Raw genomic sequence first — 17623 nt, 5'->3', positions numbered from 1 at the left:
TTCTTTCCCATACATCTTCAAGCCTGCCCTACTGTCCCTACAAACGGGCTCCCACTCCAGCAGCCCAAATATACTTTCTCCCAATCTTGTGGCTCCTCCCTTCCCTCTTCTTTCCATAGCCAGACTTTTGAAATGGGTTGTCTAGTCTTTGAGGTTCCCCTTGGTGGTACTAAGATTGGAAGGTACATTGGGATAGAAAGAGGAGGCTACTTGAAACTGCAGGAGTCTGGTCTGGGGTTCCAGCTGAGGAGGGAGGCACTGGGCCACACCTGAGACTAGTCTGCAGCTTGGCACCTTGGCTACCCTATTGGGAAGCACTGAGCTAATGTTTCTTCTCTCTACCTTTATCACCACCACTTACATGAACACCTCTCTCTGTGGGAACCAGTAACTTCCTAATAGCTGAATTCCAAAAGCTCCTCTTATTTTTTATTTCTGCCACCCAGGCTGGGGTGCAGTGGCACAATCATAGCTCACTGTAACCTTGAACTCCTGGGCTACTACCAAGCCCAATTAATTTTTAAAATGTTTTTAGAGATGAGGTCTTATAATGTTGCTCAGGCTGGTCTCGAACTTCTGGCCTCAAGATATCCTTCTGCCGCAGCCTCCTGAGTAGCTGGGATTATAGGCACAAGCCGCAGCACCTGTCTCAAAAGCTCCTCTTGTTGGGTGCGGTGGCTCACACCTGTAATCCCAGCACTTTGGGAGGCCAAGGTGGGCGGATCACGAGGTCAGGAGATCAGGACTATCCTGGCTAACATGGCAAAACCAGTTCTCTACTAAAAATACAAAAAAATAGCCAGGCATAGTGGCGTGCACCTGGAGTCCCAGCTACTCGGGAGGCTGAGGCAGGAGAATCACTTGAACCCAGAAGGCAGAAGTTGCAGTGAGCCGAGATCCACTGCACTCCAGCCTGGGTGACAAGGGTGAGACTCTGTCTCAAAAAAATAAAAAATAAAAATAAAAATAAAAAGCTCCTCTTGACTCCTCGATCTTCTTGTCCCCTCTCTCTGTGGCATCTAACACCAAAGACACTCCTCCTCTCCTTTCTCCCCTCTCCCCTCTTCTCTTTCTTTTCTTTTCTTTTCTTTGAGATGGAGTTTCCCTCTTGTTGCCCAGGCTGGAGTGCAATGGCGCAGTCTCAGCTCACTGCAATCTCTGCCTCCCAGGTTCAAGCAATTCTCCTGCCTCTGCCTCCCAAGTAGCTGGGATTACAGGCACCTGCCACTACGCCCGGCTAATTTTTGTGTTTTTAGAGACAGGGTTTCACCATGTTGGCCAGGCTGGTCTTGAACTCCTGACCTCAAGTGATATGCCCGCCTTGGCCTCCCAAAGTGCTGGGATTATAGGCGTGAGCCACCACACCTGGCTTCCCCTTTTCTTTCCCTCCAGCTTCCAAGATGTTGCATGGAACATCATGCAAGCTGGAGGGAAAGAAAGGGAGAGGGGAGTCCCTACACTCTCCTCCTACCTTACACCCAGTGCTTCCTTCCATCCTCCTCCAATGACTTCTTTCCCTGCTCTGAGCATCCCTTCCCCTTCTTCTCTACCTCTCTTATATCACCCAGTTTCAATCATCCCCTCAACATCCCCTCACACCTAACATGTCTCCAATGAAACCGAGGAGTTCCTCCTAATGAGAGCTTCTCATAGACTGTGTAGAGTCTGTTATTGCCAAAATATTCAGTAAGCATCTGTCCACCACTGGGGAGGCAGAGACTGGAGACGCCTTCATCAGGGCCCCACCTGCAGAAGTCATTCTCCAGGTGCCCAAGCTTGGACACCAGGAATTAACTGTGACATCAGCCACTTTCTGGACCTGGTACCTCCCCTCCCCACAGAGGTACAGACAAGAATCCCATTTTCTCCCATCCAACCTTCCCTTTCCACTCTGCTACTCTGAAGCCCTTTTCTTCTCACTCCTGGCTCCTGTGAGTCTAACTGCTCTATCCCCTTCCAGGTCCTCCTCCCGCAATCTACCATTCTCTTTCTAGGCACATGTATGAGTCACGTCACTTCCCAGCATAACTTTTGATGGTTCTCTGCTGCCTCTTGAATAAGATCAGATTCATTCCCTGGCATTCTAGGTCCCTTAGTCCATGTACTGGGCCTTATCCTTCCAGGCAAATGGAACTCAATAAGCTGCATTACCCCAAATCGCCCTGAACTTTTCCTTCCTCCATGTCTTCACTCTCCCGGTGCTGGCTCCCGCCTCAAGAGGGCAGTCAAAGAGGATGTCTACTTTTCACGCTAACTGCCTCGTCCTACTGTTTACATTTTTCTTTTCTTTTCTTTTCTTTTTTGAGACGGAGTGTCCCTCTTGTTACCCAGGCTGGAGTGCAATGGCGCGATCTCAGCTCACCGCAACCTCCGCCTCCTGGGTTCAGGCAATTCTCCTGCCTCAGCCTCCTGAGTAGCTGGGATTACAGGCACGTGCCACCATGCCCAGCTAATTTTTTGTATTTTTAGTAGAGACGGGGTTTCACCGTGTTAACCAGGATGGTCTCAATCTCTTGACCTCGTGATCCACCCGCCTCGGCCTCCCAAAGTGCTGGGATTACAGGCGTGAGCCACCACGCCCGACTGTTTACATTTTTCTAAATGAACAAGAATTACCTGGATTAAAGAATAACTGAGTTTTAAGAACTAGTTTAAACCTACCTCTTTGACCTGCCTTCCTGAATCACCCAGGAAGCAATTTTTCTCAATTTCCATTATAAAAATGCTTCTCCAGACTTTACTGCCTCTTAACTTATTACAGTGCTACTATGACTTCTTTCCTACTTAATTTTTAAATCCTTTAGGGCAAAGGCTGGGTCTTATCTTGTTTCCCATGGTCCCTTAGCCACTGCCCAAGATAGGTATCCAATATGCTTCAATTGAAGAAGTTGAGGAGTTAGGAATTATATTTAAGAGTGTTAATCTAAATTTCCCCAGGTTAGCAAGTAAAAGGTGTCTCTAAATTAAAATGTAAATAGGGTCTTCCCGTTATAGAAGATTTAAAAGATTTTCCAGTGAGTTAATCACTTACATTCTTTATTTCCCAATTATTTTAGTAACACTGCACATCACTCTAAAGGTTGGAATATGCTGTTAGATTGTGTGAGTGCATGTGCGTGTGTGTGTGTGTGCGTGTGCTGCTTCCCTTTTCTTCAAGAATCCCTAAAAGTGAGATGAATGAAGAATGTGATCAAACCATAACTTTCCAAAAGTATGACAAATTAAATCAGTTATTCCCTGCCCAAAAAAAGATTGACAGACTTCCCGACCTTCCCTACAGAGTTTGTCACCAATATCACACCACTGATCCAAGGGCGAAAGCTTCAGCAACACAGGCCGTCTCAAAAGCTTGTTACATGTGAAAAGCCCTCATTAAACTCTGAGTTATATTTAGAAAAAAAAAAAAATGGAACAGAAGTTATATTTAGATGAAATGGCTCAAAAGAATTTTACCAAAAGCAGCATATTTATACTGATCTTCCAAAAGAAAAGGTTGCCTTAGCTTTTACATGCAACTCCTAAAAACAGACAACCTCTTCAGACATATACAAAGATTTCTGCTTGGGTTCCTTTGGGTCTGGAAGAACAGGAGCTCCCAGGATATGAGCAAGACTTCCCATGGGAAGCAGTGGGATGTAAAGGACTTAAAAATGAGCATGCATTTGAGGACCAGAACAATTTTATACAAAAACCTGAATTGAGATAGTCTGAGAAAAGTGTGAGCCACCTGTGCTTGCGCTGCATGAAACATACTCTGAAATTTGTAAGATGGACACAAAAACCACAGACTCCCTCAGCAATACTTCCTCAGCAATACTGCCACAGAGGTTGCAGTGAGCCAAGATCAAGCCATTCCCATTACTGGGTATATATCCAAAGGATTATAAATCGTTCTACTATAAGGACACATGCACACGAATGTTCATTGCAGCACTGTTTACAATAGCAAAGATCTGGAACCAACCCAAATGCCCATCGATGATAGACTGGACAGGGAAAATGTGTCCCATATATACCATGGAATACTATGCAGCCATAAAAAATGATGAGTTTGTGTCCTTTGTAGGGACATGGATGAACCTGGAAACCATCATTCTCAGCAAACTGACACAAGAACAGAAAATCAAACACCACATGTTCTCACTCATAGGTGGGTGTTGAACAATGAGAACACATGGACACAGGGAGGGGAGCATCATACACTGGGGTCTGTTGGGGGAAAATAGGGGAGGGACAGCAGGGGGTGGGGAGTTGGGGAGAGATAGCAAGGGGAGAAATGCCAGATATAGGTGATGGGGAGGAAGGCAGCAAATCACACTGCCATGTGTGTACCTATGCAACAATCTTGCATGTTCTTCACATGTACCCCAAAACCTAAAATGCAATAAAAAAAAATAAAAATTTTTAAAAAAAGCATGCTTAAGCAATAACATTCTTAGGTACCTTAGGCACGAATTCTGAAATCTTGCCATTCCTGTTTGAAAAAAGAATCTACAGCCATAAATGTGTGAGACTTAATAAAATCTCTCTGCTCACAAAAAACAAAAAAAAGATCAAGCCATTGCACTCCAGCCTGGGCAGTATTACTGAGGGAGTCTGAAAGAAGTGGAAAGAAGTGTTTCTTTCCAAAATGTCATCAACACCCACTTCATGGTCACAGTCAAACCACTTTCTATCACATTGTAGCTGGCTTGCTAAACCACATTCAACATTTTTTTTTGGCTCTTTTGTGTTTGAAACTATCTTTGGCATTCACTTTCTAATGTCTTGACTTATATTTTCTCTCTCTCTTTTTTTTTTTGGACGGAGTCTCCCTCTGTTGCCAGGTTAAAGTGTAGTGGTGTGATCTCAGCTCACTGCAACCTCCACCTACTGGGTTCAAGCGATTCTCGTGCCTTAGTCACTGATGTAGTTAGGATTATAGGCACCTGCCACCATGCCGGGCTAATCTTTGTATTTTTAGTACAGACGGGGTTTCACCATGTTGGCCAGGCGGGTCTTGAACTCCTGACCTCAGGTGTTCCACCGGCCTCGGCCTCTCTAAGTGCTAGAATTATGGGCTGAGCCACACCACACCCAGCCAACTTACATTTTCCTAACAAAATTCTAGGCAACAGCCCCAAAGTGGTTTAGTAAACCGTAAAGCCTTTTCAGAAATGAATGTATAATTTTGAGGTGATTATTGAAAAAATGGTTTGTGGCAGTTTTCCTCTCTTCACAGGGTCCCAGGGCCTCCAGACAAGAAGTAATCACAGCTCAGAAACTTGGTCCACATCCCATGCTGAGGGGACCTCTGCTCTAAAGAGCCTCAGGAAAAGGCCACTTCCCAGCATCCAAGCCAAACCAGAGTGGAGGGCAAGGGTGATGGCTCATGGGGAGAGAGACGGCCAGACTGTAGGACGGGCCAGCCCCCAGTGGTCTCAGCAGGAATTATGCCAGTGGGTGAGGCTGTTGAAGTCTCCTGCCTGCTATTCCTAGGATTCATTAACACCCTGAAAACACTCCAGCCAATTCCCACTTTTGCATCTGGCTTGGTATTTCCAGAGGAAGTGTTAGAGCAGCAGATAACTGGGGTCACCTAATTTTATACTATCTCTAGGCCTTAGAGTAGCAAACCCTGAAGTTGTACAATTTAGAGGCCAAACAAAAAAAACACCTAAGATGTCAGAGAGACCGATCATATGTTCCAGGCACTTTCCTCCCAAGTCATCAGCTACTTCCCTCCTCCCTCCCCACCCATATCTATCCACATTCATTTTACCAGGCTGGGAAACCAACAGAGGGCCACTTTGTCTGTACCTACCATTTGCCTACAGTGACGATTACCTTAATTATATTAATATAATCATCCAGAGGAAAACCATAATCTCCACCCTATAGTCCAGACAATCAAGTGCTTAAGTGTTTCCTCACTTGCTTTACTTACTGGCAGCAAAAGAACAGGGTCAAATTAGGTTTAACTGTGCTGACCTAACTGCAGAACACTCCCCCAGTATATCCATGAACTAACACAGCAAAAGGCACATAGAGACACAGAAACACTGGGAACTGAACTAACTTCTGTACGGGCAAGTCACCAGGGAGACAAGATGAAGGTATGGGAGTGGGATGGGACATACCAAGTCCCCAAGAAAGTACTTGTCCTAGGAGGCTTGAAAGGAGGATAGTGTTTGGGCATGGACAGGGAACAGCTGCAGAGATGGACAGGGACAGTCAGAGGCATGCAGAGAGGAAAGGTTGGCTGCCTCAAGGAGGGCTCCAAAATCCCCCACGGGCCGGTACTTAGTAATTAGGAATCTCTAGTATCAGTAAGAATCAGCCTTTCAAAGTTCTTAGGCAAAATAACACACAAGATGATGGAAGAAAGGAGGGGATACCAACAAAAATCTGTCTCACTTGGGCTCTTAGGGAAAGGGGACAGCAGAGCCTGGATGAATCAAATGCCCTAAAGAGAAATGGGTGCATGGAGAAATAGCCTTGAGGGAGCTATAGTCATATTTGATGGTGAAATAGTCATTTCTGGTGACTTTAACTGCACCAGGACTTGGCTGAGGGCTGATGCACAGATGCTAGTGCCTCCCAGACCCCTCTCTCTAGATATCCTAATGGTAAATGGAAAAATGGGATTTCAGTAGCATTAACTCTCCTCCACCCACAAGTTACAGGAACCCCACCAAAACTTGCAGAAATAAGCTACATGTGTGGGCATCAGAGGGAACCACTGAAAACCTAAATAAGACTGCAGCAGCTCATTGCTCCCCCTGCCCTTTGATTGGCACGCACCTCTTTTAACACTAATGAGAAAAAGCAACAGCCATAGACCCACTTCCAGCTTTCACTGCAAAAGTGACACTTACATTCAGGACTTCCTGGGGTGTTCCAGGCCAGCAGGGCCAAAGCCGCAAGGCCTCCCTCCCTCTTAGGGCGAAACCGTGAGGTCTGTGTGGTCCCACTCCCCATTCTCCTCTTCCTCTGCCAGAGTCTCCCCACCACGAGTCAATCTCCGCCCCCAACCCATCTGATGATGGTAGCGCCCCTACTGAACCAAATGTAGAGGTCTTGGCTCTCCAACGACCGCTGTACAATGACAGCAGGAATGGCCATTCAGCACCTAGCCTTTCTCCAGCACCCTTTAATTATCATCGTTTTATTTCAGGGCAGCTTTAGTATAGAGTGGGTTGCTGGAACCCTGATCCTAAGAGGCCAACACTCCCTGCCCCGTTACCCACCGTCGACAACGAAGTGGCGGGCACTGGGAAGCTGGGCGGGAAGCAAAGAACAACTACGATGCACATCGCGCGCAAGCAGCAGCACGCAGGAGCCTGGCACACAGTAGGTAGGCGCTCACCCAAGATCTGTCATCGGACCCAGTATCTGGGCAGGGAGCCTGGGGGTGGGGTGGCGGCTTGGGGGGTCACAAAGGCCTCGCCAGCCCCCAGCTGCGACCCTCGCTATGCGGGGGGCGGGAGTTTTGAGCCAGAGATAGGGGGCGAAGGAATCCGCCCTCATTTGCACGTCGTCTGGGGCCCGGTCAATTTGCTTAATCACCGCTCTAAATGCCAGCGCGCAGCACACAATACGCGCCCATTAACAGGTTTAAAGTGTCGCAGCACTCGCTTTAAATGAGAAAAGCAGGCGACAAAAGGGGGAAAAAGCCAAGTTCCTCAACTCGAAGAATGCCTCGGGTAGCCTCGAAATCATCTACGCCGAGTTAAAAATCCAGGGCTAGCTCCGCAGAAAAGCTGAGGCCCGGGTGCGAGGGCTGGGGGTGGGAAGGGGGGCTGTGAATAACCCGCCACGAATACTGGGTTTCTTAGGAACCAGCCTGCAGCCGCCCAGTGAACCCGGAGTCGGAGGACAACACCGCCAACTCAGCTCCCCAGGCCCCTTGCCCCACTGCCAGAGAAAGCTGACCGATTTCCAAGAAGGAAAGCGAGACCCCCCAAAGCGGGCACAAATCCAAGTTTCCTTCGGTGCAGGCAAAGAATTCTGGAGGCCAAGGAAGATCCCAGAGGTGGACTCCAAAACCTCAACCCACAAGAGGGGAGTAGTTAAAGGAACTTTACTTTCATCCAGGCACTGGCCAGCGCAGCCTCGCGCTCGGCCTCCAGAGAGTAGTTCAACTCCGCAAACAAGTTCTGCTCGGGATCGGCACAGGAGGTCCCATCCCCCACTCCATGGCCGAGCCCGGGGGCTCATCCTGCGGGCCGCGGCCTCCCACCCTCTCTGGCGCGCCCGACGGGCACTCACGGTGCGCGCTCCTCCAGGAGACAGGGGTCCGTTGGAGAGGTACGGGCTACTCAGGTCCGGGATCATCAGGAAGGGGTACCCAGGGTAGGGGGGTCCTTTAAAGAACGCGCCGTCCTGGGGCCTTCTCACTGCGAACAAGACCAAGGCGAGGTGAGGCCCGGGCCTCCGGGACAGCGCCACGGCAGGGGGCTCGGGACCGGAGCCAGGGACCCGAGCGCCCCCTCCCCACGCGCCCCATGGGGGCTGCCGCCAAGAGAGGCGGAGGGCAAGGGTTCGTCCACCCGTGCGAGGGGCTCCGTGGGTCTCCTGGGCTGAGCCGCGGAGCGCAGCGGTGATCGAGAGTGGGGGTTGTCCCGGCGGGCACGTACCTTCGGCGAAATAGTCCCGCGGCTTCTGGAAATTGTCCCGGGCGGGCTGCGGGCGCCTCTCCGCCTGCGGAGGAGACACAAAGGCGAAAGCGGGTGAGCGGACGCGGGGCCGGGATCCCCCGGGGCCGGCCGCGGAGCCTGCTCACCTCCGAGTCCGAGCTGCTGCTCTGGTTCTCCGACTCGTTGACCAGGGACGACTTGACCTCGTCTAGGTCCCGCTGCGCCGAGGCGCTGTCGCTGCTCGGTTCCTGCTCCTCGCCCCCCTCGTCCTGGAAGGGGATCAGCTCGTCGTTCGCCCCGAGGTCGTCCCCTCCGCCGGCCGCCCCAGCGCTGGAGCCGCCGCCCCCACCGCCGCCGCCGCCGCCGAGCTGGGGCATGGTGGGGCCGCGGGCCGGGGCCGCCGATCTCGAAGCCCCTAGCCGCCCGCGCCCTGCCCGGCCCGGCCCGGCGCCCCTCCCGCCCGCTCGCCGGCCCGCTGCGCTAGCCGCCGCAACAAAGTTTGACAGGGCGTGGCCCCGCGGGAAGCGGGCCCGGCGCGGCCGGGCCGGGGCGCGGGCGGCTTGGCTCGGGCCCCTCCGGCAGCGCCGAGCCTAGGGCTCCCCAACTCGCCGCTGCCGCCGCCTGCTCCGCCGGGGCGTCCCAGCCCCTAGCCCGCCGGGGAGGGGCGAACGGGGAGGGAGGGAGGGAGGGACCGCCGGGCTGGGCAGGGGGGCCGGAGGGAGGAGCCCCGGCTGCAAGCTGACACCCGCGCGCCTCGCGGAACCCGGAGGGCTGCGGCGCGCGCACACACACACGCACTCACACTCATACTCACGTTCACACTCGCACCTTCCGGGGACTGCGGCCCCCTGCAGCGTGCACCACTCCCAACCCCAAACTGGCCCTGATCCCCCTCCTGCGCCCCACACTGCACCCTCGGCGGCCCTCCCCCCGGCCTCCCTCGAGTCCTGGAAGTCTTGCCCCCACCCCTCCGCATCCCCTAACTTTCTCCCAAAGAACCCCGAGAACTCCGCGCAGGTTCACACCCCCTCCCGCCGTATCGGCGCGGGCGGCACTGCCCCCTGCGGGAAAGCCTCAGACGCACAGACTGGCCGCGGGGCCCTCCCCCTGCCTGGAGTCCCTCCGAGCGCGCGAGCTCGATGCGCGGGGCAGGAGTCTGGGGGCATTTATGGGACCCCGGAAAACGCCCGGCGGATTTCCGCGCTTTTCCTGTGGGATTCCAATGCCATCCCCGACCCTGGTTTTCGACCTTGTCCAGGTGTACAAATTTCCCCGCTGAAATTTTGACGATCCTCTTTTCTTCATTGTTTGGGACTAGGTCCTAAATCGAATAAACGAGATCTTGGGTTCAGAAAGAATTTGGATTTGGTTCATTGTGAGGGAAAATTGCCAGTCCAGTGACCTCGGAAGCCATTCACAAAGCTGCCTGGGTAGCCAATGAACACGAGAAAAATGCTCAACCGGCCTCATACCTAAGTAATGCCTGTGGTGAGAGCGCTGTGGCCCACACCTGGAGTCCCAGCTACTCCGGAGGCTGAGGCGGGAGGATCGCTCGAGCCCAGGAGTTTGAGACCAGCCTAGACAACATAGCAAGACCTCGTCTCCAAAAAAAATTTTTTTTTTAAATAAAGAAATGCCTATCACAGTAATATTAAAATATCATCCCTCTCCAACCTGTGCGGGAAAGTTTAAAGAAAATGAATATCTTTTGTTATCCATCATGGGGAACTATTAAAGCATAAATTTTGAAAACAGCTTGGAAGGCAGTATGAGACTGTGTAAAACTATTTTCAGCACAACTGGCAGAAGAGTTTCTACAGAGGTGCCTGCACATATGGGCAAAGCCACATATGCTAGGTTCAAAGCATCAGAGAGCTTGGTAACATGCATTCTTCATCTCTTTTTTTTTTGAGATGGAGTTTCGCTCTTGTTGCCCAGGCTGGAGTGCAGTGGCGCAATCTCGGCTCATTGCAATCTCCGCCTCCTGGGTTCAAGCAATTCTCCTGCCTCAGCCTTCCGAGTAGCTAGGATTACAGGCATGTGTCACCACGCCCAGATAATTTAGTATTTTTAGTAGAGACGGAGTTTCTCCATGTTGGTCAGGCTGATCTTGAACTCCCGACCTCAGGTGATCCACCCACCTCAGCCTCCCAAAGTGCTGGGATTACAGGCGTGAGCCACCATGCCCGGCCGCATTCTTCATCTTTCTTTACAGTGACAGTCCATGCAGCTGCCAGCTCTATGCAGTGCCCCCCCAATACACACACACACGCGCGCGCGCGCGCGCGCGTGTGCGTGCACATGGTCCTAGATTGATTTTGGAGAAACATCTTTAAAGGAACCATTATATATGACACTCACTATTTTATTTTCGTATTTTAAAAAATTACACACATTTATTTCTGCATTAAAAAAAATCTGAGAAGATGCAAATTATTATCAATGACTATTTCTGGGAAGGGGTAAGTGAAAGGAGATAGTTTTCTGCTTTCTATGTACTTTACAACAAGCTGATATGCCTTGTCTAATTTTTTACACAATACATGATTACAGTCTCATAAAACGTTTTCAAATAACGGATGTATCTTGAGCAGTATCAAGTAACAAGTAAAAGTTCCTCTTTCCCCCCCAGGACAGAGGACCCTTCTAGTTAACCACTTTGTTAACTGCCTCTGGTTAACCACTGTTATTAGTTTAGAATATATCCTTACAGACACTTTCGTAGGCAGTTATGAACATATATAAACATATTTACAGATATTCTGATTTACTCTTACATAAATAGAAACATACTCCGTATTATCGTGTGATATTTTTATAAGATTTAAAAGTCAGGCGAATTTTCATGTTTATGGTCCATAAATATATGAAAAATGTATTTGATTAGTTTCCTGCTGCTACTGTCACAAAACACCAAAAACTTGATGTCTTAAAGCAACAGAAGTTTATCCTCTCACAATTGTGGAAGACAGAGTCAGTTTCACTGAGTGGTGTTGACAGGGCCATGCTCCCTCTGGAGGCTGGGAAGAGAATCTACCCTTGCCCCTTGCAGCTTCCTGGGCTGAAGGCATTCCTAAATTTGTGACCGTATCACTCCCACCCTTGCGTCTGTAATCACATTGCCTTCTCGTTTTTTTTTTCTGTCTATGACAAATCTCCTTCTGCCCCCTTCTTGTAAGAAATGATACTTGCGATGGCCTTTAAGGACCACCTGGATAACCTGCCCGTGTCAAAATCCTTAATTTCACATCTGCAAAGGACTCTTTTCCTTAAACATTCACAGGTTCCAGGGATTAGGTCATAGATGTAGCTTTGGGAGTGAGCCATTATCAGCCTACCACTCCGACAAATCAAAAATGCAAATAGAAACAGCATAGAGATAACCAGTTTTCGTCGATCAGATTGGCAAAGGAAGGAAAGAATGGTAACACCCAGGATTGGCCCCTTTGCTAAGAAGCACATGGATGCTGGGTGTGCCATTGTGTAACAGTTCTAAAGAGAAGTTTGGCAATACCTGTGAAATACCTTTAAAAGTGTGAACTCTTTGACTCATCTATGTACTTCCAGGGTTTCATCTGAAGGAAACAATTAGGTACCCAAATAAACTTGTAGAAGTGTGTTCATCACAGTGAAAAATCTAGAAACGATCTCAGCGTCACCCTATGGGGAATTATGAAGTAAAATCCTTGTGCATTCATCTAATGGAATGTTATGACATTGTGGAAATATGTTTGTCGATGTAGATGGAGGCTCATAATGCTAAACAAAAGTAGTAAATTAGGGCCGGGCGCCGTGGCTCACACCTATAATCCCAGCACTTTGGGAGGCCAAGGCGGGTGGATCACGAGGTCAAGAGATCGAGACCATCCTGGTCAACAAGGTGAAATCCCGTCTCTACTAAAAAATACAAAAATTAGCTGGGCACGGTGGCACACGCCTGTAGTCCCAGCTACTCGGGAGGCTGAGGCAGGAGAATTGCTTGAACCCAGGAGGAGGAGGTTGCGGTGAGCCGAGATCGCGCCATTGCACTCCAGCCTGGGTAACAAGAGCAAAAACTCCGTCTCAAAAAAAAAAAAAGCAAATTAAAATTAGCATGTAGACTTCCATTTCCCATTCTAATGGGGTACTGATGTCAGACTGACACTTTCATCAAGAACAACTAAGGCCAGGTGCGGTGGCTCAAGCCTGTAATCCCAGTACTTTGGGAGGCTGAGATGGGTGGATCACGAGGTCCGGAGTTCAAGGCCAGCCTGGCCAAGATGGTGAAACCCCATCTCTAAAAAAAAAAGAACAACTAAGGCCGGGCGCGGTGGCTCAAGCCTGTAATACCAGCACTTTGGGAGGCCGAGGTGGATGGATCACGAGGTCAAGAGATCGAGACCATCCTGGTCAACATGGTGAAACCCCGTCTCTACTAATACAAAAAATTAGCTGGGCATGGTGGCGCGTGCCTGTAATCCCAGCTACTCAGGAGGCTGAGGCAGGAGAATTGCCTGAACCCAGGAAGTGGAGGTTGCGGTGAGCCGAGATCGCGCCATTGCACTCCAACCTGGGTAACAAGAGCGAAACTCCGTCTCAAAAAAAAAAAAAAAAAAAAAAAGAACAACTATAAAATCTGAATAAAATATCAAAACAACAACAAAAGTCAGCTGGTTTAAAGGCATCACTATCAACCAAGTCAACCAGGACTTGAGGAGTCAAAACACCAGGAATTCATTCAAGTGAGTTTATATTTACTGCTGTTTCATCCCCTCAGAGAACTGGTGATTTGCAGTGCCAGGTACAGAGGCCAAACAAAAAGCAACTATCTAGAGCAGGCATACCACAGCTTGCTGCCTGTTTTGTCTCAGCTAAGACTTTTTTTTGTCTTTACATTTTTAAGTGGTTGAAAAAGATAATAAGGATAATATTTGTGACACATGAAAATTATATGAAATTCAAATATCAGTGTTGATAAAGTTTTATTGGAACATAGCCATACTCGTTAGCTTATACATTGCCAATGGCTGCTTTCACACAACAATGATAGAGTTTAGGACATGTTTTGCTTAATAATAGGGATGCATTCTGAGAAATAGACAATGTTATTGTTGTGTGAACATATGGAGTATACTTACACAAACCTAGGTGGTATAGCGTGCTACACACCTAGGGGGTATGGTATAGCCTGTTGCTCCATGTGAACAGGTTACAAACCTGTTCAGCATGTTACTGTACTGAATGCTGCATGTAACTGTAATACATTGGTAAGTATTTGTGTATTCAAACATATGTAGAGATAGAAAAGGTACAGTAAAAATATAGTATTATAATTTTATGGGACCCCATCATGTATGCGATCCCTCATTGACCAAAACTTCGTTGTTTGGTATCTGACTGTAGTTGCAACAGGGACAGTGTATGCTCTCATCATTTCATACTGCTGCTCAGTACACCACAAATCACAGTGATACAGTGTTTTGAATGCCATTTGTATCTCTATACTGTGACATTTATTTTACATTTTTATTACCAGTGCATATCCATTATGTCAAAACAGAAAGAAGAGAAAAGTAGATGTATTAGTCCATTTTCAGACAGGTATAAAGAACTACCTGAGGCTGGCCTGGGGCAGTGGCTCACACCTGTAATCCCAGCACTTTGGGAGACTGAGGCAGGCAGATTACGAGGTTAGGAGTTTGAGACCAGCCTGACCAACATGGTGAAACCCAATCTCTACTAAAAATACAAAAATTAAGCCGGGCACGGTGGCTCAAGCCTGTAATCCCAGCACTTTGGGAGGCCGAGGCGGGTGGATCACGAGGTCAAGAGATCAAGACCATCCTGGTCAACATGGTGAAACCCCGTCTCTACTAATACAAAAAAATTAGCTGGGCATGGTGGCGCGTGCCTGTAATCCCAGCTACTCAGGAAGCTGAGGCAGGAGAATCGCCTGAACCCAGGAGGCGGAGGTTGCGGTGAGCCGAGATCGTGCCATTGCACTCCAGCCTGGGTAACGAGAGTGAAACTCCGTCTCAAAAAAAAAAAAAAAACAACAACAAAAAAAAAAATACAAAAATTAGGCCAGGCGCAGTGACTCATGCCTGTAATCCCAGTACTTTAGGAGGTGGAGGCGGGCGGATCACAAGGTCAGAAGTTTGAGACCAGCCTGACCAACATGGAGAAACCCCATCTCTACTAAAGATACAGAATTAGCTGGGCGTGGTGGCACATGCCTGTAGTCTCAGCTACTAGGGAGGCTGAGGCAGGAGAATCACTTGAATCTGGGAGGTAGAGGTTGCAGTGAGCCGAGACTGCACCACTGCCCTCCAGCCTGAGCAACAGAGCAAGGCTAATCTCAAAAATATATATATACAAAATACAAAAATTAGCTGGGCATGGTGCTGCACACTTGTAATCCCAGCTACTCGGGAGGCTGAGGCAGGAGAATCACTTGAACCTGGGAGGAGGAGGTTGAAGTGAGCTGAGATTGCACCACTGCACTCCAGCCTGGGCAACAGAGCAGATTCTGTCTCAAAAAAAAAAGAACTACCTGAGACTGGGAAATTTATGAAGAAAAGAAGTTTAATTGACTCACAGTTCCACAGGCTTAACAGGAAGCTTGACTGGAAAGCCTCAGGAAACTTACAATAGGTGAAGGGGAAGCAAATGCCTTCTTCACATGGTGGCAGGAGAGAGAGACAGAGGGGAAGCAGTACACATTTTCAAATAATCAGATCTCGCAAGAACTCTATCATGAGTACAGCAGAAAGGAAGGTCCCCTGCCCTGTGATTCAATCACCTCCACCAGGCCCCTCCTTCAACTCATGGGGATTACAATTCAACATGAGATTTGGGTGGAGACAGAATTATGTTTTATTTTATTTTATGTTTTTTTTTTTGAGACTGAGTTTCACTTTTGTTGCCCAGGCTGGTGTGCAACGGCGAGATCTCGGCTCACCACAACCTCCGCTTCCCAGGTTCAAGCGATTCCCCTGCCTCAGCCTCCTGAGTAGCTGGGATTATAGGTATGCGCCACCACGCCCAGCTAATTTTGTATTTTAAGTAGAGATGGGGTTTTCTCCATGTTGGTCAGGCTGGTCTCCATCTCCCGACCTCAGGTGATCCACCTGCCTCAGCATCCCAAAGTGCTGGGATTACAGGTCTGAGCCACAGCCCCCGGCCTGAATTTTATGCTTTTAAGGCACAGTGAATTATGGATTATTTTATTAGCAATTTAGGTGACAAAGCATTGTGTTTAGTATGCAACAACAGCAGCGATGCTAAGAAGATATATGTCAACGTTACGAGAGTAAGCACTCATCGACAATTTTCCCAATGGTGAGAAAAGGAATGATCAGAAAAATTAAAAAACTGAAATCAGAATATCTCATCACAGCAAAATTTCTTCACAAAGTAAGTGTCCTAGAGGCTCATTTGTTGGTCAAGCAAGGAGAACTATTTACTGATGGTGAGTTAATTAAATTATATTCTAGAGCAGTAGCCACAGAAATATGTCCAGAGAAAATAAACTTGCCTTTCACCATTGCTGAAAGAGTTTAGGACATCGAAAATAACAACAATAGTCAATGGGGACTAGGCACAGTGACTTACCTGTAATACCAGCACTTTGGAAGGCCGAGGCAGGTGATTAACATGAGGTCAGGAGTTTCAGACCAGCCTGGCCAACATGGCGAAACCCTGCCTCTACTTAAAATACAAAAATTACCTGGGCATGGTGGCATGCCCCTGCAATCCCAGCTACTCAGGAGGCTGAGGCAGGATAATCACTTGAACGCAGGAGGTGGAGGTTGCAGTGAGCGGAGATAACAGAGTGAGACTCTATCTCAAAAAAATAAAATAAAATACATGACAACAATAGCACAAAAGACAGAGGGGGATATAGAATTGAACCAAACTAGGATTGTCTGAGAAGTGAAAATAGGAATTTAAAGAACACTCTAGTAGGCTGGGCATGGTGGCTCACACCTGTAATCCCAGCACTTTGGGAGGCCAAGGTGCGGTGGATCACTTGAGGTCAGGAGTTCAAGACCAGCCTGGCCAAACTGGCAAAATCCCGTATCTACTAAAAATACAAAATTATCTGGGAGTAGTGGTGCACGCCTATAATCTTAGCTACTAGGAAGGCTGTGGCAGGAGAATGCTTGAACCCAGGAGGCAGAGGTTGCAGTGAGCTGAGATTGCACCACTGCACTCCAGCCTGGGAGAAAGAGCAAGACTCTGTCTCAAAAAATAAATAAATATATAAATAAATAAGGTACACTCTAGTAAGTCAAGAATGCCTGTGGTCATCCCTAGAATAACACTTATTGAATAATTAAAGAATGTATTACTGGCTGGGTGTGGTGGTTTACACATGTAATCCCAGCACTTTGGGCGGCCTAGGCAGGCAGACCACCTGAGGTCAGGAGTTCGACATCAACCTGATCAACATGGTGAAACCCCTTCTCTATTAAAAATACAAAAGTTAGCAGGGTGTGGCGGCACACACCTGTAGTCCCAGCTACTCTGGAGGCTGAGGTAGGAGAATCACTTGAACCCAGGAGGCAGAGGTTGCAGCAAGCTGAGATTGTGCCACCGCACTCCAGCCTGGGTGACAAAGGAAGGCTTCATCTCAAAAAAAAAAAATATTACTAACAAACTAATGAGTAAGAAAGGAGAAAGGAGACAAAAATTAAAGAACAAATGGGACAACTAAAACTATATTAAGATGATAAAGTCAAAATTTCAGTAATTATTTTAAATGTATACGATCTAACCACTCCAAATTTAAAGACAAGATTTTTAGAGCGTATTTTTTAAAAGCAACTATCTGCAGCTTAAAAAAGTTACACCTTTGAGGTCATGACAAAGCAGGTTGAAAGTAAAAAGAGAGAGAAGGTTAAACATAAAAATGTTAACCTAAAGAAAGCAGATTAGGCTGAGTGTGGTGACTCACGCCTATAGTCCCAGCACTTTGAGAGGCTGAGGTGGGTGAATCACGAAGTCAAGAGATCAAGACCATC

General features: G+C 48.2%; 1 protein-coding gene across 2 annotated transcripts in view; it reads right to left on the bottom strand.

Moving 5' to 3' along the window:
- TCF7L1 (transcription factor 7 like 1) overlaps positions 1-9286 on the bottom strand; it is a 180442-nt gene extending 171156 nt beyond the window's left edge. Inside the window, exons 1-3 of one of the 2 annotated variants that reach the window (XM_021667481.2) lie at positions 8765-9286; positions 8619-8682; positions 8251-8378 (exon numbers count right to left, since the gene is read on the bottom strand). In XM_021667481.2, coding sequence (XP_021523156.2) covers positions 8251-8378; positions 8619-8682; positions 8765-8995 — 423 coding nt within the window. In that variant the 5' untranslated portion in view covers positions 8996-9286. The remainder of the gene's footprint in view (positions 1-8250; positions 8379-8618; positions 8683-8764) is intronic. The other variant, XM_021667482.2, reaches the window with a different exon arrangement.
- Positions 9287-17623: the final 8337 nt, after the last annotated feature.

This window comes from Aotus nancymaae, unplaced genomic scaffold (assembly GCF_030222135.1).
Source record: "Aotus nancymaae isolate 86718 unplaced genomic scaffold, 86718_ANA_hifiasm-v0.15.2.pri h1tg000017l, whole genome shotgun sequence".
Lineage (NCBI taxonomy): Eukaryota > Metazoa > Chordata > Mammalia > Primates > Aotidae > Aotus > Aotus nancymaae.
This window is presented reverse-complemented; position numbering and strand designations above follow the sequence as displayed.